At 49.4% G+C, this 25,572-nt stretch overlaps 1 protein-coding gene across 3 annotated transcripts in view; it reads right to left on the bottom strand.

Moving 5' to 3' along the window:
* Positions 1-667: 667 nt before the first annotated feature.
* Positions 668-25,572, bottom strand: part of LOC127585597 (dentin sialophosphoprotein-like) — a 37,301-nt gene continuing 12,396 nt past the window's right edge. The window contains exons 5-6 of one of the 3 annotated variants that reach the window (XM_052043190.1): positions 7,266-8,057; positions 668-910 (exon numbers count right to left, since the gene is read on the bottom strand). In XM_052043190.1, the coding sequence (XP_051899150.1) occupies positions 870-910; positions 7,266-8,057 (833 nt within the window). In that variant the 3' untranslated portion in view covers positions 668-869. Of the gene's footprint in view, positions 911-7,265; positions 8,067-25,572 lie in introns of all 3 variants that reach the window. The other 2 variants (XM_052043189.1, XM_052043188.1) reach the window with 2 other exon arrangements.

The following is a 25,572-nucleotide window of genomic DNA, read 5'->3' as shown; positions in this document are numbered from 1 at the left end:
GATACAACTTTGGTTCGGCCGCACTTGGAGTATTGTGTGCAATTCTGGTCACCCCATTACAGGAAGGATGCGGAGGCTTCGGAAAGGGTACAGAAGAGGTTCACCAGGATGCTGCCTGGATTAGAGGGCATGAGTTATAGGGAGAGGTTGGAAAAACTTGGGTTGTTTTCTCTGGAGTGGCAGAGGCTGAGGGGAGACCTGATAGAAGTTTATAAACTTATGAGAGGCATAGAGAAGGTAGACAGTCAAATCTTTTTCCCAGGGTAGAAATGTCAAATACTAGAGGCCATGCATTTGAGGTGAGAGGGGGGAAAGTTTAAAGGAGATGTGGGGGGTAAATTGTTTTACACAGAGAGAGTGATGGGTGCCTGGAACAGGGTCGTGGTGGAAACAGATACAATAATGGTGTGTAAGAGGCTTTTAATTAAGACGCATGAATATACTGGGAATGGGGGCATGTGGATCATGTGCAGGCAGGACAGTTTTAGTTTAATTTGGCCTTGTGGTTGGCACAGATATTGTGGGCTGAAGGGCCTGTTCCTGTGCTGTACTGTTCTATGTTCCACACCCTCCCACCACTGACTGGGCACTGATGGGCTACAGCGGGCACCAGAGTGCAGGCAGTGGGTGAGGTGGAGGTGAATGAGCAGAGGACAGGGACCGTAGGTCACACAACATTGATTTATTGCATCTGACACAGACTGAAGATCCACAACGTTGGCAGGGAGTGCACGGGTTCCCTGCACAGACAGACATGAAGCAAACAGTAAAGCTTCTAGTCAACACGACGACCACAAACTATTAACAACTGCACACAGGAGCGGCGGTGATTTCCACGGGGGGCCGGGCTCTCGCCAGCTCACCTGCCCTCAGTTCTTGCCGCCTGACTGTTTTCCCTTTTTCGCTTTACCTGGGAGTGAAGGAAAACAGAAATTATTTCGTTCCGCAGAACGCCTGCGCTCCGTCCGTGACCGCGACCTACGTCTCCCCGTTGCCGGTCACTTCAACTCCCCCCTCCCACACTATCACTGATACGTCAGTCCTCGGCCTCCTCCACTGCCAGGAGAATCCCAAGCGCAAACTGGAGGAACAGCACCTTATTTTCCGTCTTGGAACCTCGCAGCCTGACAGCACGAACGTTGAATTCTCCCACTTTAGGTAATCCCCAACCCCTTCCCCACAACCCCCACCCCCACCCCCACCCCCACCATGCTTCTTCCCTTTCCTAGCCTCTTTTTTTTCTCTCCTTACCTTTGACCCACCCCCGGTGGATCTGCTCTCCCCTCCTCCCCCGCACCTGCCCATCACTATCTCTTACCTGCATCCACCTATCACCACCCTGTGCCCACCCCGCCTCCCCTCTGTTGTCCACCTATCACTGCTCTGCTTTTCCCCTCCTATATATCGGGCTTCCCCTTTTCCTATCTTCAGTCCTGAAGAAGGGTCCTGACCCGAAACGTTGACCGCCTGCTTTTCTCCGCGGATGCTGCCTGGCCTGCTGAGTTCCTCCAGCATCATCGTGTTTTTCATCTAGATTCCAGCATCTGCGGTCCTTTGTTTCTCTAGAAATTAGTTCCACATGTGATGGAGCTGACTGGGAGCTGAACGTTAACCAGGCCTCGTTAAGATGCAGGCAGGAAAGGATTAACATCAGGTTACTAATTAGGTAACTCAAGGATTAGTTTAGTTAGCTGTTTAGTTAAATTAATTTGGCACAACATCGTGGGCTGAAGGGCCTGTTCCTGTGCTGTACTGTTCTATGTTCTGTTGTCTGTGTTCTGTGTTCTAGGTGGTTTACAGGATGTAGTCCCTGGAGAGGGAGCACATGGTGTTTACCAGCTCTCTAGAGGCCTTCTGGGACCAGTGGGTGTCACAAGGGATGGAGACCATCACCATTGCAAGGAAGGCAATGTTGGAATGTGAAAATTATACAGATATTCCAATGTCTTTTTCCCCAGGGTGGGAGACTCTCAAACCAGAGGGCATAGGTTTAAGGGCAGAGGGGAAAAGAGTTTAAAAGGGACCCAAGGGGCAACTTCTTCCCACAGAAGGTGGTAGGTATGTGGAACGAGCTGCCAGAGGAAGTGGTTGAGGCAGGTACAGTCATGACATTTAAACGTCACTCGGACAGGTACATGGATAGGAAAGGTTTAGAGGGATATGGGCCAACCACAGGCAAATGGGACTGGCTTAGATGGGCATCTTGGTCAGCATGGACCAGTTGGGGCTATTCCACTACCTTAGGCATCACTGTCTTGCCCAGTCCTTTCCTTTTATGGATGATGAAATCATTGCACAGAAAGAGGCCATTCTGCCCAGAGAACCATTACTGGGCTAGGATCTGAGCACTGTCACCCAAACCAGGGCCCTGTCTTTGCCCAATTACACTCTTCCTTTTCAAACCACTTTAAATGGCGTTCCAGTAACCGCCCTCCTGGTAACCAACTGTGCTCGAGCATCTCGTCCGGGTCCCCAGGGTGAACCGGGATTATAGAAATAGACCAACATGTGAATGGGGAGCAGGAGAAGGACACCTGACCCCTCAAAGCTGCTCTGTCAATTTAAAAGATCGTGGATGGATTAGAACATAGAACACAGAACGGTACAGCTCAGGAACAGGCCCTTCGGCCCACCATGTCTGTGCCGACCGTGATGCCATTTTAAACTGCACGTCTGCCTGTACGTGGTCCATGTCGCTCCATTCCCCACCTCCATGTGCCTCTTAAACATCACTCTTGGATCTGCTTCTATCCACTGGCAGTGTGTTCCATGCACCTAACCACTCTCTGTAAGAAAAAAACTTGCCTCATAAATCTCCTTTACACTTTCTCCCTCTCACATTAAGCCTGCGCCCTCTAGTATTTGACACTTTCACCCTGGAGAGAAAGCCTCTGACTAACTACGCTAATTATGCCTCTTGTTTTTAATGCTTCTATGTAACTGTAACCTCAGCTTCAGATTCCCACCCACTCTTGGTCACTGTATCTATCTACCTTCAACCTCAAAAATATTCAAAGACTCTGCTTCCAACACCCTGTGAGGAAGAGAGTTCCGAAGATTCATGCTTCCAAGAGGAAAAAATTCATCCCATCTCTGCCTTAAGTGTTCCCTTAGTTTTAAACAGTGATACCTAGTTCTACATTTTCCCACGAGAGGACACACCCTCCCCACACCCACCTTGTCAAAACCTCTCAGGATCTTATATGTTTCAGTGAAGTTCCCTCTCACTTTTCCAAGCTCCAGCTGTTATAAGCCAAGCCAACAAACTCATTTTCCCTCTTTCCCAGTTTTGACAAAGGAATTCAGATCCGAAGAATTAACTCTCTTCCCCTCTTCACAGATGCTGCCTCACCCACTGAGTGTTGTTTTTTGCAAGTCTGCAAAACCTTCCTCATGAGACAACCACCATTCCAAATACTGGGCTGGGAACCTTCTCTGAACTGTTTCCAATGCATTCAAATCCTTCCTTAAATAAGGAGGCCAATACAACGGTCCAGATGTGGTCTCTCCAGCTGCCGATATAACTGAAGCCACTGGTCAGATCATAATTTCATCAGAAGCACCAGCCTTTTCACATCGCCAACCCTGAATACACCCTACACCCTGCCACACTGACCTCCCTCCTGTCCACTAGCAGTCACAGCCCAACAACAACAACATGACAAAGAGAGCAGGAAAATGCAGGGGACTTCTTGGTCAGAACTATCTTGGATGTCCACTCGCTGACTTAGAAGGGGAACCACACCTTAGAAGGGGCAGGCACTGTAGTGTAGCGGTTAGCGTGATGCTATTACAGCGCCAGCGACCCAGGTTCAATTTCTGCTGCTGTCCGTAAGGAGTTTGTACGTTCTTCCCATGTCTGCGTGGGTTTCCTCCGGGTGCTCTGGTTTCCTCCCACATTCCAAAAAGAGGTACGGGTTAGGAAGTTGTGGGCATGCTATGTTGGTGCCGGAAGCGTGGCGACACTTGCGGGCTGCCCCCAGAACACTCTATGCAAAAGATGCATTTCACTGTGTGTTTTGATGTACATGTGACTAATAAAGAAATCTTATCTATCTTACAGGTTAGCGATAGTCGCCCTCTATGCCTCTGATCATGTCAGCCAGACCTTCATATAAAGACTGAAAGTACTTTAGTTCAGTTTGAAACAGTCACAGATTTGTACAGCACAGCAACAGGCCCAACTCGCCATGGCAACCATGATACCTGTCTATGCTAATACGATTGGCCTGCATTAGACTTGTATCCCTCTACTCCTGTCCAAATGCCCTTTAGACACTGTATCTTCCTCTACCACCTCCCTCTGGCACCTCCTTCCATATAACCACCACCCTCTGTGTGGAAAAAAAAGGGCTCAAAGTGGGTGGGGGGGGGGGGGGTCTTTTTCTTTATCTTCCCACCCTTAGGACTAAAGATGTCATCTTTCCATTCCAGTTCTGTGGAGTGAATGTGAAGCATTTTGAGACGTCTCTTCTTTAACTTGCAGCCTTGAACCATTTCAATTTTGCAGCCACGTACAAGGAATGGAGGACAAGCTCTTAGCTTTGAACAGAGAGTAAAATGCAATTGTTTGCAAAGAAAATTGTTCACCTCACTGGAAATTTTTTTTCATCTATAATAATGAATATGCACCGTACTAAATCAATCATAAACCTAAATCAGGCAAAATGGTGTGGGACACTAATGGGTGATGGTAGATTGGGAATTTTGTAGATGGTGGATTTTGCATGTTGCAACTATATAAAACTTTGGTTAGGCCGCACTTGGAGTACTGTGCGCAGTTCTGGTCGCCCCATTACAGGAGGGATGTGGTAGGTGGGATTAGCTGGATTGGCATCATGGTGGGCACAGACAATATGGGCCGAAGGGCCTGTTCCTGAGCTGTCCTATGTTCAATGATCTATGTTCTATGTTCAATGATCTATGACCTGTTCCATGATCTATGTTCTATGATCTATGTTCAATGTTCTATGTTCTGATCTATGTTCTATGTTCAATGATCTATGTTCTGATCTATGTTCTGTGTTCAATGATCTATGATCTATGTTCCATGATTTATGTTCTATGTCCTATGACCGATGATCTATGTTCCCACAAGGTTACCCCTCATGGTTTGGGTGATGCGCCCACCCACTGCCGAGGGATGGATTGCCATGGAAGACGGTACCATGATTGCCATGACATGCGCTATATAAATGCAGGCTTCTGCTGCTGAAGTTTGACTCACCACTTCCAGTCAGACTGGAGCAGAGCATTTGGGCCACGGGCAGTGCCCATATTTCCTAACCCTTCCACCAGATCCAATCACTGGAGAGACTGCGGGTGTGTCAGGAGTGGAGGGAGTGTTAGGCTCCCTCCGTTACTCCTGGGCAAGAAGAGGCCTGTGTTCGAAGTGGAGTCGTTAATTATTCCCCTGGCCAGGAAGGAGAGGCCCTGGTTCAGTCTCGGTGATCTACCCGTTAGTTTTGGCTCAGCCGCAGAATGTGGTTTTGGCAGGAGGTCAGGGCTGAGTGGGTTTGGCTCTGGAGGTGGAGAGAGGGGTTGGCGGAGAGGGGGTGGCTGTTTGTTGGTGCAGAATAACTGACAGGAAAATCCAACTCATCCGTGCATCATAATGTAAAGCACGGGGTTGAATCGGTTACAGTCTCCTGTTCAGTCAGGTACATGGTAAACTGAGGCGAGCAGCGAACGGCAGCAAACAGCAGCCAGGCTCCAGCCTGCTGAATAGGTTGCTGTGTTAAAGTGCTCAGCATTAAACCATGGGGTGTTTGACAGGCGGTGGGACAATAAATGAAGCTGTTGTGTTCTTGGCTCTGCAAGGTGTTGAGATTAGAGCCTTTGAATCCAATCCAACCAGTGGTGCCTCAAACACACGTGATGTCCCAGACCAGTGTCTGAAACACACGTGATGTCCCAGACCAGTGTCTGAAACACACGTGATGTCCCAGACCAGTGTCTGAAACACACATGATGTCCCAGACTGTCTAAAACACGTGATGTCCCAGACCTGTTTCTGATCACACATGATGTCCCAGACCAGTGTATGAAACACACATGATGTCCCAGACCAGTTTCTGATCACACATGATGTCCCAGACCAGTGTCTGAAACACACATGCTGTCCCAGAGCAGGATCTGAAGCGACCACTCTCGCTGGGGTATATCCTCCCCCTCGAGCCTTCGAGCTAATCTGCTGCAGGTGTCGTGACAGAGCGAAGGATCCAGAGCTGGCAGAATTCGGGATTTGATCCCAGTTGGTGCCGAGATGTTGAGGACCGACGTCGGGACACTTGCTTTCGCACTAAGGACGGGGGTTCCTGCTGACCCACACTGCTCTAGCAACACCCCCAGTATTAAACTTCTCACAGTCCACGTCCTCACCCTTCCCTACCCTCTGTAACCTCCTCTGGCTCCTGATCATCCCACGCAGCTTCTTCTGCACCTTACTCACTCCTCAATTTAATCACCCTCCCTGCTGCTTCTGAACCTAACATCTCCTTACGAGGCTTGGTCTGACAAACCAAGACACCTGTGATTACTGATGCTTTGTCACTAACCACGAAGAAAAGAAAATGCTGCAAGTCTGAAATAAAACAGAAAGTGCTGGAGATACTCAGCCGGTCAGGCAGCATCTGTGGAAGGAGAAACAGAGTTAACATTTCGGGTCACTCAGCCTTCATCAGAACAGGAAGGTAAAGCTGTTCCCATTCAGTTTCTGGAGCTTGGGCTGTAGTGAGAATTGGGATCTGTCTCCAGGTGAAGGTCAGTGTGTGTGGAACCCGTCGCCCAGTGAGGGTCAGTGTGTGTGGGACCCGTCACCCAGTGAAGGTCTGTGTGTGTGTGGGACCCGTCCCCCAGTGAGGGTCAGTGTGTGTGGGACCCGTCCCCCAGTGAGGGTCAGTGTGTGTGGGACCCATCATCCAGTGGGTCATTGCCTGTGAGCCCTGTGCCCCTGTAGGATTCAGTACCTCTGGAACTGTGCTCCAGTGATAGTAAGTGTGTGGGAGTCCTGTATCCCAATGGGAGTCAGTGCTTGTGGTCCTTGTTCCCCCCGTGAGTTGGTAACCATGGAATCCATACCCCAGTAGATACAGTGTTTGTGTAACACATATATACTTGTGGAAGTCACAATCTCATTAACCTGCTAATGTTCTATTGATGGGTGATCCAGAATTTAATTCACTTTTCAATGGACCTGATGCCTGCACCACTTTAAACACATGTAATTATAAAATGAATGTAATAAACAGAAAACATTACTCAACCTGAATTACTACTGTCACTGGAGTCACTGGAGTCACTGGAGTCACTGGAATCACTGGAATCACTGGAATCAGATTCACTGCTATCGCTGGAGTCACTGGAACCATTTGAGTCACTTGAATCACTTGAGTCACTGCTTTCACTTGAGTCACCGGATTCACTTGAATCTTTGCTGTCACTGGAATCACTGCTGTCATCAGAATCACTAGAGTCGCTGGAATCACTGGAGTCACTGCTGTCACTGGAGTCACTACTATCACCAGAATCACTGGAGTCATCCGAATCACTGCTATCACTTGAGTCGCCAGAATCACTGCTATCACTGGAGTCATCAGAGTCACTGCTATCGCTGGAGTCATCAGAGTCACTGCTATCACTTGAGTCACCAGAATCACTGCTGTCACTGGAGTCATCAGAGTCACTGCTGTCACTGGAATCACTGGAGTCACTGGAATCGCTGCTATCACTGGAGTCATCAGAGTCACTGCTGTCACTTGAGTCGCCAGAATCACTGCTGTCACTGGAGTCATCAGAGTCACTGCTGTCACTTGAGTCGCCAGAATCACTGCTGTCACTGGAGTCATCAGAGTCACTGCTGTCACTGGAATCACTGGAGTCACTGGAATCGCTGCTATCACTGGAGTCATCAGAGTCACTGCTGTCACTCGAATCACTGCTATCACTGGAGTCGTCAGAATCACTGCTGTCGCTGGAATCACTGGAGTCACTGGAGTCACTGGAATCGCTGCTATCACTGGAATCGCTGCTATCACTGGAATCACTAGAATCAGCCTCTCCAGTGCCTGGAGTATAAAAGAACAAAATTTAGATTTGATTTATGGATCAGCAGTTCTGCACAGCTGGTATGACTCTGGTATAAAATAGATCTGAGTTGATGGAGTGTGTGGTAACTGGGGTGTATTATTATCACTTGTACCGAGGTACAGTGAAAAACTTGTGTTGCACACCGATCGTACAGGTCAATTCATTACACAGTGCAGTTACATTGAGCTGCCCTCTTCACCATGTACTGTAGTCACTTGTCTATCCTACAGCATCTGCCATCCCCCCAACCACTAAGGAGGGCAAACACTGTGTTTGGAAACACAGCACCGTTCCTTTACCCTCACTGGGTCTAAGTCCTGGGACACCCTCCCCAGCAGCACCGGCCTGAAAGATCACTTATCCCACAAGCCACAACCCCAACGTATCCCCCTGATGCCTCACTCCCCCCGTCCCAGCCCACCTGAAGTTCCCCAAGTTGCCCTTGAGAAAGTGATGGCGCTCCAATGACTTGTACCACTGCGGCCTTTCAGGGTACTCCCACAGTACAGCTGAGGAGGCCGTCCCAGGATCTAGACCCGGTGATGTCAGAGGAACGGTGATGTACTTCCAAGTCAGGACGGAGGGGAACCTGCTGGCGGTGGTGTTCCCCAGGCAGCGGGCTTGGGAAGCGGCTAGACAAGTAACCGCAGAACGTTTTGTAGAGGGTGCATACTGTAGCTGGTGGTGGAGAGGAGGATGTTTAGGCTGGTGGACTGGGTACCAATGGAGCTGGCTGCTCTGTCCTGGACGGAGTAGAGTGTTGGAGATGCGCTCAGGCCGGCAAATGGAAAATATTCCTTTGTCGTCTTGATCTGTGCCTCATAGGCGGTTGAAGGGGTGAGTCATTTGCCTCAGGATGCCCAGCCTCTGACCTGCAACTGTAGCCACACCATCCATGTCCATTTGAGCTTCTGGTCAATGGTGAGACCCAGGGGGAAATCAGTGATGGTAATGTTAAGGGTAGGTGGTTAGACTCTCTTGTTAGGGATTGTTATTGCCAGGAACTTTAATGGCACACATGTTAATCAGCCCTTGCCAGTTGTCCTACATCTTACACAGACACCATCCAGGATAGAGCAGCCAGCTCAATTTGCTAAGGGGTTGTAAATGGAACTGAACATCACTAAGTCTCAGTGAACACCCCCCCAGTCCTAACTTCTAATGGAAGGAAGGTCATTGATAAAGGAGCTGAAGCTGGTTGGGCCCAGGACACTGCCCTGAGGACCCCCTGCAGGGACGTCCTGTGGCTGAGATGATTGACCTTCCAACAGCCACAACCGTCCAGTCATTGGACTGGTTTTCCTCCTGTTACCCACTGAATTCAGTTTCAACAGGGATCTTCGACGTTACTCTCAGTCCAGTGCTGCCTTGATGTCAAGGGCAGTCAGTCTCACCCCACCCCTGGAACTTAGCTCTTTGGTCCGTGTTTGGACCAAGCCGTGCTGAAGTCCTGGTAAAACCTAAACTGGGCATCAATGAGCAGGTCCGTTGTCCGTATGTGCCTTGCAATAGCACTGTCAATGACACCCTTCCATCAGGAGACTGAGGTAGACCATCCGGGGATTAATTAACTTGGTTGGATCTGTCCTGCATTTTGTGAATAGGACACACCTGGGCAACCTTCTGCACAGCCAACGTTGCCACTAAATAACCTGCTTTCAGAACATGTTATTCACTGCTCAGTGGATTACAGAGGACTATTAGTAAGAATTTCCTGTTGTCTGATGAAGCATCTTGGCCAGAGGCGTGGCAGGATGCTGTTTGGGGATCTCAGGAGGAAGTTGAGGTCGTGGATCAAACACTCCACCCTTGTATTTAGTATTCACGTGCTGACCACCACCGCTGCTGAGGAAGGGGATGTTCTTGAGAGGGGACTTCGTCTGCTTAACTGATCCACAATATTTACCACTAGATGTGATGGGACTGCAAAGCATCGAGCTGACCTGCTGGGCATGAGGTCTACAGGGCTCTGAGACAGGTTGACAGAGAAGCTGCTACCGTCACTGGGATACAGGATCAGCCATGATGCTCTACATTGACAGAGGATTCAGGAATCTAATGGCCAACCTAGGCTTCCAATGTTCTAGTGTTACACTGGGGGAAAGTACCAGAGCAGTGTTGCATTAAAATAGATTGGACCAATTCAATGGGAGGGCACAGGAGGAAGACATTTGTGTCTGTCACAGGTTTGGGGACTACAGGGCTGGTATTCTAACATGTCCTGAGACAAGAGCTGGTCCTGGAATGTCCAATGGGGGTAACAGAGGTCAGGTGATGTTATCAGAGATGGACTGTTTCATGTTACTCTGATTAATGCGCGCGGGAGTGGTTGAGTAAACCTCGGGAGCAGGATGCCTGATATTCTTTCCTCAACCACCAACCCTTGCCCAGTAACGTTCAACTCTCCTTCTCAATGTGATCTATTTGCCTTCAAGATCCTATTGGGACCTTTGATGTACAACCTTAAGGTTCTTTACTGTCAATTCATAATTGGATTATCCCAGTAGATACCCCCCCTTGCTTGGGTTCTGTGTGGAATTATCTTGTATTTCAATATTTCCTTACCACAGGAGACTATTCAGCCCATTGACTCAATCCAAGCCCACAGAGCAATCCTGTCACCTATTCCCCCATGACTCCTACATGACTTCCCGTTTTATTCTCCCCACATTCCCATCCGCTTTCCCCAGATTCCACCATTCACCTACACACTGGGGGCAATTCACAGCAGACAGTTAACCCACTAACCAGCAGGCTTTTGGGATGTAGGAGGAAACTGAAAGACCCGGTCACAGGGAGAACGTGCAAACTCCACACCGACAGCACCCGAGGTCAGGATTGAATCCGGGTCTCTGGCGCCATGAGGTAACAGCTCTACTAGTGGCACCACCGTTTGGCCCTATGATCTCTGGCTAACAGGCATGAGGGGTAGATCCCCTACAGCCACCATGGAAGTGACTTTCTACCTTCATTCTCCGAGATCTCCTCAAGGTCCCGAAGACCTTTTCTGAGAACCTTTCTGAGCGTTGGGAACATTAGCAGCACAAACTGGTGCAGCACAGTGGCGCAGCGGGTAGAGCCACCGCCACGTAGTTCCCAGTGACCCGGGTTCAATCCTGACCTTTGGTTCCGTCTGCGCAGAGTTTGCACGTTCCCTCTGTGACTGCATGACTTTCTCCCGCTTCCCAAAGATGTGCCAGTTGATAGGTTAATTGGTCGCTGTAAATTGTCCCTAGTGTGTGGGTGAGGGGTAGAACCTGGGGGGAGTTGCTGGGAAAATGGGGAGAATAAAAAATGGTTTGGGATAGGATTATGTAGAAACTGGTGCTTGATATCCAGCATGGACCCGATGGTCCGAAGGGCCTGTTTCCTTGCTGTATCTAAATCTGTATTTATCAACTCATCCTGTGGTTCTCCACCTGGTCTCTTGGTTTCTCAGGAAACTTACCTCTCTCACCTGATCCTTGCCCATATTACTGGCCTTATCCAAGCATCTTACACAGGATTCTGGACTGGAATATTTCCTCATTAGGGACGTCTACTGGAGACGTTTGAGAATTGGCTTCTCCCAGAATTCTGGCTCACCCGGGATCGGTGCTTTAAGAGATTGATACAGCAGACAACAGCCGGTGAGGACCAGAGGAAAGGAATCAAACACACCTACCTCCTTTCCCATTGCCTTTTCCGTTTCCGTTCATAATTCCGTTGGCAGCTCCATTCTCGATTCCGTTTCCGTGTCCGTTCCCGCCTCCGTTTCCGTGCCCGTTCCCATTGTCGTGTCCGTTCCCGTTCCAGTCTCCGTTCCCGTTTCCGTTCCCGTTCCAGTCTCCGTTCCCGTTCCAGTCTCCGTTCCCATTTCCGTTCCCGTTCCAGTCTCCGTTCCCGTTCCAGTCTCCGTTCCCGTTTCCGTTCCCGTTCCAGTCTCCGTTGCCGTTGCCGTTGCCGTTCCCGTGGCCGGTCCCAGCACCGTACCCATTTCCATTCCAGTCTCCGTTTCCGACTCCATTGCCATGTCCATTTGCAGCCCCATTCCCATTGGGCTCTGGAATAGAAGAGTATGTGACATTGAAATGGGAAGCAACCAACTGCGCAGCCGTGTATATCCCAGGCAGACACTGCCCTTCCAGACCGGGAGTTTATGGTCTCTGGAATCTCCGCACCAGGCAAGTTTCAGCTGGCGCCCTTCATGATGGGTTGAATCACAAAGCTACGCACTCATTCTGCTTTGAGAGAAGAGATGTGGGCCACTCACCGTTGCTGTCACTGTCTCCGCTGTCGTCACCGTAGCCGTTGTCTTCACTGTCGCTGCTGTCATCACCGTACCCATTGCCGTATCCGTTGCCGTACCCGTTGCCGTACCCGTTGCCGTACCCGTTGTTGTAGCCATTGTCGTAGCCATAGCCGTGGCCGTGGCCATAGCCGTTGCCGTAGCCATAGCCGTTGCCGTAGCCATTGCCGTACCCGTAACCATTGCCGTATCTGCTGCCGTATCCGTACCCATTGTTGTCATCACTGTCACCGCCATTTCCGTTCCACTCATCGCTGTCACTATCAGCGCTGCGCCGTGCCAAAGCATGGCTGATGTCTGCAATCAGAGGGGAGGCACGTTAGGCTGGAGAGGGTGACACAGTTGGCGTCCATCGAATACCATGTGACAGCACCATCACCACCAACCAGGTGGCATTCAATCTCAACCAATCAAAGCCACCATGGTCTGCAGCTCTTCTGTGATTGGTGTGGGCTAATGATTGATGGGGGCCTCAATGCCCGATGGCAAGTAGCTTCTCGTTTGGGATTCTTTGATTGGGCACTTTACGTGAGACCCATTGAACTGAGGGAAGATGAGTGGCTTTCCAAGGATGCACAGGGTGAGCCCAGCCTGCCCACGGGCTCCCAGGCTGATCAGTCCTCAATTGGGGGATCTCCTGGTCAGTTTGCTCCTGTGCCTGGCCAAGGTGGCCGTTCACGGGTCCAGGCGGCGGCCAGTCGAGGGTTCTGCCCGAGCCGATTGCCTGCCCCTCTTCCGGGGTTACGTCCACGCCTGAGTGTCCCTGGAGAAGGAGCACATGGTATCCACAGGTACATTGGGGGTTTTCCAGGACCAGTGGGCATCACAGGGGTTCAAGTGAATTCTGGATAGAGCTGACTGTGTTGTAATTTGAAGCTATTGATAGTGTGAATGGTGGAATACTGTAGTATTGTAATAATGTGATGCTGTAATCACTGAATAAACCCAAAGAACAAAGAAGCAAAAAGGCTGATCAGTCTCAGGTGAACTAAGTGGGACTGAGTTACATTATGGCTTGAAGTTACAGTCTGTCCAAGCGTAACTCAGGAAGTTCAGTCAGGCCATCGTGGGAAGCAGATGTTTACCCTCTGGTTTCCTTTCAGAGCTGTCAAACATGTTTGTTCAGATCTGTCTGGAACCACAGAGCAGTTTGAGGAAGGACTTCCATGGCAGGGGTATCAAAAGCAAGATGGTGTAGGTTTAAGGAGAGAGGGAGGAGTTTTAAAGGACACCTGAGGGATAAGGTTTTTTGACACAGAGAGTGGTTGCTATCTGGAACACACTGCCAGAGAGATGGTGGAATCATTTGGACAGACACTTAAATCGGCAAGGCATTAGGAGGATATGGTCCTAAAACGGGCATATGGGATTAGTGCAGATTGGCAGAAAAGGTCAGCATGGCCACGATGGGCCGAAGGGCCTCTTTCTGTGCTGTTCGACTCCATATGACGTTGGGTGTCCTTGTAGGCAGGATACATCAAGATAATATGAACACAACAAGCAGCTCAGTAAACAATTAGATTCCTCCCTTTATTGCAAGGGGATTGGAATTCAAGAACAGGGAAATCTTGCTGCAGTTTTATACACCTTTGGTGAGACCACACCTGGTCTCGTGTGTGTAATGCTGGTCTCTACCAAATGCAATGAAGATTCATTATTTTGTGCAATGAGATCAAGGCTGATCTTCCAACTAATTTCCGCATTGATCCTTGACATTGACCCTAGTGTCGAAACCTGTGTTTAGAATGTGTTGATAGTAGTTGAATGCCTCAAGGGGCTTAACAGGAGAGGTAACCCACGATACGGAGTCTACAGGGGTCTTTCGATTCTAGAGTTTGAAGGAATCAGAGATCTTAATGAAATCCTTGGTCGGACAGAGCAGATGTTGAGATCTAGTTTCCTCAGGCAGGGGACATGGAATTAGGGAGGCACAGTGACACAGCAAGGAGAGAGAGGTTGCCTCACAGCCCCAGGTGACCAGGGTTCGATCCTGACCTCTGGCCCTGTCTCTGCATTCCGGATGCTCCGGTTTCCTCCCACATTTCGAAGACACGTGGGTCTGTAGGTCAACTGGCCACTGTAAATTGTCCATAGAATGTAGGTGAGTGGTCGAATCTGGAAGAGTTGGCGGGAATGTGGGAAGAACAGCTTACAAGGAAATCGGTGGAGGAACGGAATTGTTCTAAGAGCCGACATAAACTTGATGGGCTGAGTGGCCTCTTTCTATGTCATAGGAAAACATGGAAACCAGGTGGCAGTCTCAAGCTAAGGGGTCAGCCAATTAGGACTGAGATAAGAAACTTCTTCACTCTGTGAGTCTTTGGAAATCTTTCCCCCATTTGCTCCATTTCTAAGCTTCCTTAAAGCGCCCCTCTCTGACCAAGTTTTTGGTCACTTTCGTGGCTCACTGTCAGTTTTTGCTTGACTCCTGTGGAACTCCTTGAGCTATTTATTTAGAGTCTGAAGAGATGAAGGAGACCAGGTCAGGGAGAGTGGTTCCAGCAACACCGCGATCCAGAGTGAAGGGAATGTGAGACAGTGAGCGACAGAACACGTCTTACACTGGGGATGATAACTGTGGGGTTGGAGACTGAAGCACCAGGTTTGTGAAGTAGGAAAGTGAGGATGAGGGATGTGTAACTCTCTGGGTTTGAATCGTGCTCGTACTGAGGGTAAACAGTAACAGCTTGGGTCTAGTGCCCTGTTTGTGGGATCCTTTGGGATGATTTGGGACAGAAATTCATTGTTTGCCTCCAATGATAAAGAGAAGCAATCCACCACATTTTGTTCTCGCTCCTGAATAAAATGGTACTGGGAGTCAGAAGGGGAACATGATGGGTACTTCCCGCAGTGCAAAGCTCCCTCAGTACTGCCCCTTCGACAGTGCGCACTCCCTCGGTACTGCCCCTCTGACAGTGCGCACTCCCTCGCTACTGCCCCTCCGACAGTGCGCACTCCCTCGCTACTGCCCCACTGATGGAGCTGTTCTCCCTCAATAATAACTGTTCAACAGTACAGTCCTCTATCATTATTGCCCCTCCCTCAGAGCTCTCTCTCTGTCTGTAATACCAGCCTCCCCTCCAGGGACTCTGTCTACACTTTTTGCTGCCTCAGTAATGCAGCCAGCATAATCAAAGACCCCACCCACCCCGGATATCCTCTCTTCTCCCTCCTCCTCCCATCAGGCAGAAGCCTGAAAGCAGGTACCACCAGGCTCAAGCACAGCTTCCATCCCACTGTTATAAGACTATCAAACAGTCCCCTTGAATGATAAGAAGGACACTTGACTTCATAATCTACCTCGTCATGGCCTTGCATCTTATTGTCTGCCTGCACTGCATTTTCTCTGTAACTGTGACACTTTATTCTGCAATCTGTCATTGTTTTCCCTTGTACTACCTCAATGCACTGATGTGATGAAATGATCTGTATGGATGGCATGCAAAACAAAGCTTTTCACCGTGCCTTGGTACATGTGACAATAATAAACAAAGTTACCAATTAATGCCCCACTGACATTGGGAATATATGTCTGAATTATAGACTCCAGTGTTCGCATGGCAGGTCGAACTGAGTCCCTCAGGTGAGTGAGCTACACCTGAACCTTATCTCATGGTGTGGGAACCCTGGGCACCGTCATAACTCGAGACTGAACCACAGGCAGTCAGGGCGTGCTGCGTGGAGCTGGGGCAATGTCCGGGGCACCCCAGCTGATCATGTTTCTTCTTGTATTCCAGCCCATTGCATCTGAAAACCGTACAACACTCCAAACTTTCTCTCCAAAGTGAACAACACCACCAGCAGCGGTAAAGCCGCTGCCTCACAGCTCCAGAGACCCGGGTTCGATCCTGACCTCCGGTGCTGTTTGCGTGGAGTTTGCACGTTCTCCCTGTGACCGCGTGGGTTTCCCCCGGGTGCTCCAGTTTCCTCCCACATCCCAAAGCTTGGTCAGTTGACTGGCTGCTCTAAATTTCCCCTAGGGTGTAGGTGAGTGGTAGAATATGGGGGGAGGTGATGAGAATGTGGGGAGAATAAATGGGTTTGGGTAGGATTAGTGTGAATCGGTACTTGCTGGTCACCACGGATTCAATGGGCCAAAGGGTCTGCTTCCATGCTGTACCTCTCTATGACTCTATGATTTTATTCATTGCACTAATGTCGTAAGGTATCTCATGGTCCTTCACAGGAGAAAAATTTGGAAGACAAACCATACATCTAGGGTCAAGGCTGAGTGGTCATCAGAGTATGGTTTTAAGTGGATGTTAGAGGGATGGAGAGGGTGAGGTGTTAGGGAAGGAATTCCAGAGTCAGAGTCTCCCCAGCTCAAGGCATGGCTGTCTCTGGTCGAATGGAATGATTGAGAGGGCAGAACTGGAGAAGTACAGAGCTCTCAGCGAGTTGTAGAGGGTTAGCAATGGTGAAATTAGTCAGGTGCACAGAAGGCCAAAGTTGGAGAGGATTAAACATTGGCTGCTGGAAGTTTAGAGGAGGCTACAGAGACAGGGAAGGTGGCAAGAATAATTCACATCGAGCGTCCATTTCCCCTCTGCTGTGAAAGGCTGTTGAAGATGTGGGGGTAAATTGAGAAAATTTCATAACTTTCCTCCAGCTGAACAAATATTTAAACCTCTTTACTGAATAAATAGTGACTCACTAAATATATCAGTCCCACGCTGACGGTTCAGTAACGAAGTGCACTTTACAACCTTCTACTGATCCACAGAGAGGAGTTAGTCACAGTCTCCAGACCAGCCACGGAGTACATACAAACACTGGTCCCAACTGTCTATTCCCTCTCCTGATCCTCTCCCGCTCTCCATTTTCTGTCTCCCAATCCCCCTCCTGAATTCCATCTGTCCTTTTCCCAATCTCCCATCTATCTCTCTCCATTCATCCCTCTCTTGACCTCCAACCAGTCCCTCCCCTTCCCTCCATCCACGCCTCTCCCAATCTCAATCTATTTCTTCTTCTCTCCATCCATCCCTGTCCTGATCTCCTATCTCCCAATCTCCGTCCATTTCTTTTGCGATCACCATCCACTCCCTCCCCAATCTTCGTCCATTCTATCCCATAATCATTCTCTGTTCCTGCTCCTCTTTGCTCTCCAGCTGGAAAGTGGGGAGGGCCAGGATCGGCTGTGATGCACTCTACGGTCATATAGCCCACCCAAACGCACCATCTGGAGTCCCACACACAGAAAGTCATGATTCCAGAAGGTCTCCTTCACCTGGGGAACTGGTTCCCAACAGGAATTGGTACCTTTAATACAGAACAAAACTTGGGGATGTAGAATATAGGATCTGGGATATTTTTTAATATCCCAGGATGTTGGGCTAATGTGGGGCTGGAATATAGGGCTATGGTGGTGGGCTTGATGTGGATTCACAGGGTGAGGTCTTTTGGGCTGTTACTGAGGACAGACTTCCTGAATCATGGAGGGAGCCCACTTATTGACAAACACCAACTCAATTTGGTCTCCAATTCGAACTGTAATCTTCACTGCGTTGGATTTACTTACTCAACCAATTCACGGATGACTTTGAGCTTTCCTTGGGTATAATGTGAACTTCATCCCTAATCCCAGCTCCCTCATCCTTGTCTATCCTACTCTCAGCAACTCTTGGCATCAAATGGAAGCTAACTGTCAGAGCACTGTGATTGGTTCAGGAACCTCTTTCTGTAATTAGGCATCAAACCCCCGGATCTGGTTACTTTGACTGATTTGCGGATGTCTGGGTTAATGCAGAGAAATGCAGCAATCTCCCACAAACTTGCCCTGGACTCCACTTCAAGCAGATGATGCCAGGGCACAGTTCTAAATGCAGCAAATGTCAGCATTCGCACACCTTTCCCTGGTTTGCAGACCCACCCAGGACATGTGCATTGCACACGTGCATGATTGCAACGGCACTAGAGCAATGTCCTTAAGACCCACCGCCACCCCCATCTCCACCTCCCGACACCTGCCGGAAACCGGCTCACAGACCACGCATCAGTCGTAGGTGGGCTGCTGGGCTGGAAGGAATGGAAGCAAATCTACTCACGTCTACAGTGGCCCACAGCCAGCAGCCCCAGCAGGGCGAGGAAGAGCAAAACCTTCATGGTCTTCTGCTTCTTTCTCTCTCTGAACCTTTGGCCAATGAGATTCGGACAATGCAGTGAACTCTAATGGTGTGGGGCAGAACTCCCTCCTTTTATACTCTACCCGGTCATAGATGCCCATTGAAGCCAGTAGGGTCACATGGTGACTGTGGCCAACCAGCCCAGGAAGGCGGAAGGATTGTGGTTTGCCACACCACCAGTAATTCCAGAAAACCCCAAACTCTAGATCGTAATTACAGCCTCAGGAAGGCTGCCAGCATTTAAAGACCAGCGAGCAGCAAGGAGAAAAATGGGGAGGAAAGTGAACAAACTCAGCAATTATCATTGCAGCATTTTGTGGAGCTTCTGACAGTTTCCATTGTTTAGCCTTCAGACTTCATCCCAAGTTATTTATCTGATCCCCTTGTCCCTGCCTCCTCCGTAAGAGGGGACGGTGCATACTTTGCCCCAACTATCCCCCCCCTCCTCCCTCTATTGGCAGAGCTCGTTCTGCACCTATTCTAGGCAGGTTGTCAATGGAGGCTGAAACCATCAGGTGTGCAGTCATTTACGTGAGATGTAAAACTGAGGCCCTGTCTGCCCTCTCGGGGCAGGGGGGGGATGTAAACTATCCCAGAGCCATTTGGAGAAGGGTTGGGGAGTTGTCTCCGGTGTGCGGGGGACAATGTTTAGCCGGCAACTGTTTCTCACGTCTGGAGAAACTGGGTTGCCGTAACACATTTGGATGCATCTCACTGCCTCCGCACTGTCCCATCAAACACTCAGAACACAGGGAGTATATGGGTTAGACACAGAGTAAATCTCCCTCCACACTCTCCTATCAAAAGCTCCCAGTGCAGGAACAGCATGGGGGTTAGGTCGAAAGTAAAGACCTACTGATCTAATATTCATTTCTCAGCTAACACCCCCAAAACACTGACTACTTGACAAGTTAATTGGTGCATATGCCTGAACTAACAATCCAAAGACAGAGTTCAAATCCCACCATGACAGTTGGGGAATTTAAATTTAGTTAATTATGTAATTCTGGAATAAAGAACAAGGTTCAGTCAGGGTGAGAGTGAAATTACTAGATTGATGTAAAAACCTATCTGGTTCACAAATATCTTTCAGGGATGAAAGTCTCCCATCATTAGCCCCTCAGGCACACACGTGACTCCATCCCCATGAATGTGGTTGGCTCTTTACTGGCATCTGAAACAGCCTATCACAGGACACTCAGTTGGATAAACAACTATCACAATGAAGCACAGGCAATTCAAAAAGGTGTCTCACCACAAATTTCTCCAGGGCAAAGCAGGTTTGAAAATCAATGTTGGTCTTGCCAGCGATACCCACATCCTGCAAGTGAACAACAAAACCCAATTTACTGCTTGTGGGATCTTGCTGTGTACAGTTGTTGTTCCTATGACCCATTAGAACCCCCTTCAATCACAAATCAGCATAGTACAGGCATAAGAAGTGCCTTCTAAGTGAAAGATTCTCTACCATCTTGGGTGAATTTTGGCTCAGTAGTCAACTCTTTAGTGGTCTGGCCATTAGTGGACAGGTACTTTGTAAGAGGGATTGCTGGACGGTGAACAGGAAAGGGATGACTGATGGAGATTTCCTCCCCATTGCTGTGCTCTCCACACATAACCACGTTTGGAACAACACGCTGCTCCAACAGCCCCCGCTGGTGAAAGACCCTCATGACTGCCACACAGTCTCATCCGGCCAAGAGGAGGGGTTGGTCCAGTCAATGTCCTCCGATCCCACCAGAGGCACAAAGACCTTTGGCCGATGGACAATGGAGGGGATTAAGAAAGGAATTAATTGCACTCAGGCACCTTCTTTCACTACTTCTGGAATATTACAGCCAATATCGTACTTTTGTAATCACCAGGTGAAACCCACCAACTGATGTGAGCATAGCAAGATCCAACAAGCAGTTATCTGATAACGATAAGGAAACATTGTGCTCAGTGATGTTGGTTCAGACATGAATGTCACACGTAGGTGCAGGGAAGACTTCCCCTGTCTTCATCCCAATCACACTGTTGGACTGATTCATGCTTCAGGGAGAGCTAATGAGGTTGTGGTTATAGAAGCATAGAACCATAGGACACTACAGCACAGAAAAACAGGCCATTCGGCCCTTCTAATCTGTGCCGAAACGTTATTCCGCTAGTCCCATTTACCTGCACCCAGTCCATAACCCTCCAGACCTCTCCCGTCCATGTATCTATCCAATTTATTCTTAAAACCCAAGAGTGAGCCCGCATTTACTACATCAGATGGCAGCCTGTTCCATATTCCCACCACTCTTTGAGTGAAGAAGTTCCCACTAATGTTCCCCCTAAACCTTTCCCCTCCCACCCTAAAGCCATGTCCTCTCGTACTTATCTCTCCTAACCTAGGTGGAAAGAGCCTATTCGCATTAACTCTGTCTATACCCCTCATAATTTTGTAAACCTCTATCAAATCTCCCCTCATTCTTCTGCGCTCCAAAGAATAAAGTCGTAACCTGTTCAATCTTTCCCTGTAACTCAACTCCTGAAGACCCGGCAACATTCTAGTAAATCTCCTCTGCACTCTTTCAATCTTACTGACATCCTTCCTATAGTTAGGTGACCAGAACTGCACGCGATACTCCAAATTTGGCCTCACCAATGTCTTATATAACCTCACCATAACATCCCAACTCCTGTACTCAGTACTTTGATTTATGAATGCCAGGATGCCAAAAGCCTTTTTTACAACCCTGTCTACCTGCGATGCCACTTTCAGGGAATTATGTATCTGAACTCCCAGATCCCTTTGTCCCTCCGCACTCCTCAGTGCCCGACCATTTACTGTGTATGTCCTACCTTGATTTGTCCTTCCAAAATGCAACACCTCACACATTATATGTTGCATTTTAAAGATGGCCCCTTGACGATGCAATCCTGCCTCAGTAGATCCAAGCAGCAAGGTAACACTCCCTCAGTACTGCCCCTCCGACAGTGCGGCACTCCCTCTGTACTGCCCCTCTGACAGCGCGGCACTCCCTCAGTACTGCCCCTCCGACAGTGCGGCACTCCCTCAGTACTGCCCCTCTGACAGTGCCTCACCACAGCTCTGGCTCAAGTCTCCAGAGTGAGACTGAAGGGGATGAACTTCATGCTTCTCTGCGTGTATGATGGTTCAATGGATGGCAGGTGACTGTAATGGTGGATAGTGGACATCACCCACAGAATACTGTCCCAGGGCTACACAACCATCGATCTGCTGACATCATGCACAATGTTGTGTGGGCAGTAAAAGACATTTATCCTGAACCCAGAGTTGTGCAGTGGCACCAACTGGGGTTGAGAATTCACACAGAGGTGAGAGGAAGCCAGTATGGGCTGGTACAGAGCACCAGCGAGAAAATAGTTAATGCACTCAGTACCTTTCGGTTTGACCAAAAGTGTTAGCTGGTATTTTACTCCAGCCATAAGGGTGCGTAGAAGCAGGGAACAGTGTTGTGGATAACGCATGGCTGCTGAGGAAGTTCTTACAAAGATCTGTGCTAAATGTTTCTATAAAAGGGCTTTGTGTGTGTGTGTGTGTGTGTGTGCGCTGTGTGTATGTGTGTGTGTATGTATGTGTGTGTGTGTGTGTGTATGTGTGTGTGGCAGTGTGTATGTGTATGTGCACATGTGTGTGTGCATATGTGTGTACATGTGCATGTGTGTGAGCACTTGCATGTCTGCAAATGTTCAGTGCATGTACCTGTGTACATCACACACACACACACACACACACACACACACACACACACACACACACATGTGCGCACACACAAACACACACACACACACGCACGCACGCACACAGAAGGAGAGGCTTGAGCACACGATTCCAGGTTGACATTCCAGTGTGGTATGGTACTGAGGGATTGCCGCACTGTAGAGGGGCAGTACTGAGGGAGTGCTGCACTGTGAGAGGGGCAGCACTGAGGGAGTGCCGCACTGTAGAGGGGCAGTACTGAGGGAGTGCTGCACTGTGAGAGGGGCAGTACTGAAGGGGTATTGCTCTGTCAGAGGTTCCAATCTACTACCTCAAGTGAATACAAAATATCCTTTGAGACTACTTTGAAGGAGAGCAGGAGAGATGTCACTGAGGGTTTAAAACTGAGCTACTCCTCCAAGCTTGATGGAACCCGCTCTTGGCACCACAGTGGCAGAGCAGGTAGAGCTGCTGCCCCAACCTCCACCTACCCGGGCTCAATCCTGACCTCTGGTGCTGTCTGTTTGGAGTTCGCACATTCTCCCTGTTCCTGTGGGGGTTTCCTCCGGGTGTTCTGGTTCCCTCCCACATCCCAAGAACATGCGGATTGGTAGGTTAAATGGCCGCTGTACATCGCCCCGAGTGTGTCGGTGAGTGTTAGAACCTGCGAGGGGGGGGGCTAGTTGTTGGGAATGTAGGGTGAATAAAGTGTGACTCGTATAGGATTAGTGTAAATGGGCTCTCGACGGTTGGTGCGGACTCGTTGGGTCGAAGGGACAGTATGGCTCTGACTGTAGGGGTGTTGAAAACTCCTGGGGTTCATCAGTTTAGGCTGGGCTCACTGTTTAAGTGAACTAAGGCTGTGGGGTCTGACGGCTGCTGTAAGTAGCTGGAAGAGTTCAGGCAGCACAGGAAGGAAGCCGTTCACACGTCTTCACTGTCCCAACTGGATCCAACTACAAGGCTTGAGTTAAGAACTGTAAGCCCTTAAACAACGATCATGTTCGGATTGGCCTGGCCTGGTTCAGATCATTTAATTCTTCAGAGGACTTCTATAACGGCAGGCACGGTGGTGTAGTGGTTAGCGTAACGCTTTACAGCGCCAGCGACCCGGGTTCAAATCCGGCCGCTGTCTGTAAGGAGTTTGTACGTTCTCCCCGTGTCTGCATGGGTTTCCTCCGGGTGCTCTGCTTTCCTCCCACATTCCAAAGACGTACGGGTTAGGAAGTTGTGGGCATGCTATGTTGGCGCCAGAAGCGTGGCGACACTTGCAGGCTTGCCCCAGAACACTCTACACAAAAAGATGTATTTCGCTGGTTGTTTCGATGTACATGTGAGTAATAAAGATCTTATCTTATGGAGAAACAGGCCCTTCAGCCCTCCAAGTCCATGCTGACCATCAAGTACCCATCTACACTAATGCCATTGACCGGGACTTGATCCATAACTTTCAGCACCTTGCCTCAGGCAGCGTGGCTGGAATGAATTATCTGGTTGTTATCACATGGCAGCTTGCGTGAGCTTGCTGTGTTCAAATTGTTGCCACGTTCCCACATTAAAACAGTTGCTGCACTTCGAAAACTGCTTTCCTGGCAGTGAAGGAACGAGGGACAACTCAGGGCCGTAAAAGGTGTTGAAACGGTGATCTCTCTCTGCAGTTTTGTCTGGTGCTTTGCAGGGGCAATGTCCCTGGCCAGCCAGCCAGCCCACCTCACTTGCAAAGGGGATGTGCTGGTGGGGAGTCAGGGAGAGTGGTCAGGAGTGGAATCCCACTGCTTCCGCTTCCACTCACAGAATTTTGCAGAGATTGGTTCTCTTTGTGCTCCCTTAGTACTAACGCTCCAAGATGTAGCAGTCCCTCAGTACTGCCCCTCTGACAATGTGGCACTCCCTCAGTACTGCCCTTCTGACAGTGTGGCACTCCCTCAGTACTGCCCCTCTGACAATGTGGCACTCCCTCAGTACTACCCCTCCGACAGTGGGGCACTCCCTCAGTACTGCCCTTCTGACAGTGGGGCACTCCCTCAGTACTGCCCTTCTGACAGTGTGGCACTCCCTCAGTACTGCCCCTCCGACAGTGCGGCACTCCCTCAGTACTGCCCCTCCGACAGTGCGGCACTCCCTCAGTACTGCCCCTTACACAGGCAATGAGCCTAAACATGCGACCTTGGTCTGTGTGGCCAAATCTTACACCTGGCCAAGGCGACTCTCACCAAGTCGTGAAATCATATCCCAGAGACAAATTCCTGTTTTTTGTTGTTTTAAATGAGAGGCTTTGACTTTTCTTTCTGATTAGAAGGTAGAGTGAGAGTTGGCTGAAAATGATAGTGGTGAGTTTCAGGGGTATAGTTACAATAAAATTTCACTTGGACTTGTAGAAAACCACAGAGACCTTGGCTGTGAAATCGACTCCAGGCTGCCCAGTTCTTGTGGTAGTGCTTAACCCTTTCCCTCTTGCTTCAAGTTACCCTTCCCTCTCACTGTTGCTTCAATTCCCTTCATTTGGAGCACGACCCCGTTTACTCTTGTCTATTAACCCCTTCTCCATCTGTGCTCATTAACCCTTTCTATTCCCTCTTGGTTCATGAACCTCCCACTGCTGCTGGCTTTATTAACCCTTTACCTCCTTTCCCATTGCGGCTTAATCACTGAAGTTCCCACCTGTGCAACTTAACCCTTCTTGCAACATTAACCCCTTCTAACACCCTTTGCTTCAATAACCCTTCTTTACCCTCTCTTTAACAGAGCTCTTGACCACACCTCATCCACTTCCTGCACCTCACCACCACAAGGGTAGAGCCCCCCTAATCCTCACCTTCCGCTCACGAGCCTCCGCATTCCACGGATCACGTTGAGCAAATTCCCATCACTTTCAACAAGGTTCCACCACCAGCCGCGTCTTCCACTGCCCTCCCCTTCCAGCATTCTGGAGGGTCCGTTCCCTTCCCGACTCCCTGCTCCACTCTCCCACCCCCATCAACCGCTCCCAGGCAACTGCAGGAGATGCAACTCTTTTACCTCGTGACTTTCCCCGTCCAGGAACCCAAACAGTCCTACCGAGTGAGTCAGCAATTCACTTGCTCTTCTAATCCGGTGTGCTTCGCTGAGTATTCACAGTGGGGCCTCTTCACACTGGAGAAACCAAACACTGATTGGATGTTCACGTAGTGGGTCACCTATGTTCAGTCTGTAGGGGTGACTCTGAGCTTCCTTTTATCCACCAATTTAATTCTCCATCCACTCTGACCTATTAGTCTGTGGCCTCCTGCACTATTCCAATGAGCCCCAACATACGGAAAAATGCCTCACCTTTTGACTGAATATGTTTCAACCTTCCAGGCTCAACGCCTCATTCACCAGTT

The sequence above is a fragment of the Pristis pectinata genome, chromosome 33 (genome assembly GCF_009764475.1).
Source record: "Pristis pectinata isolate sPriPec2 chromosome 33, sPriPec2.1.pri, whole genome shotgun sequence".
NCBI classification, from domain to species: domain Eukaryota; kingdom Metazoa; phylum Chordata; class Chondrichthyes; order Rhinopristiformes; family Pristidae; genus Pristis; species Pristis pectinata.
The sequence above is the reverse complement of the archived record's forward strand: the minus strand, read 5'-3'. Positions and strand labels throughout refer to the sequence as shown.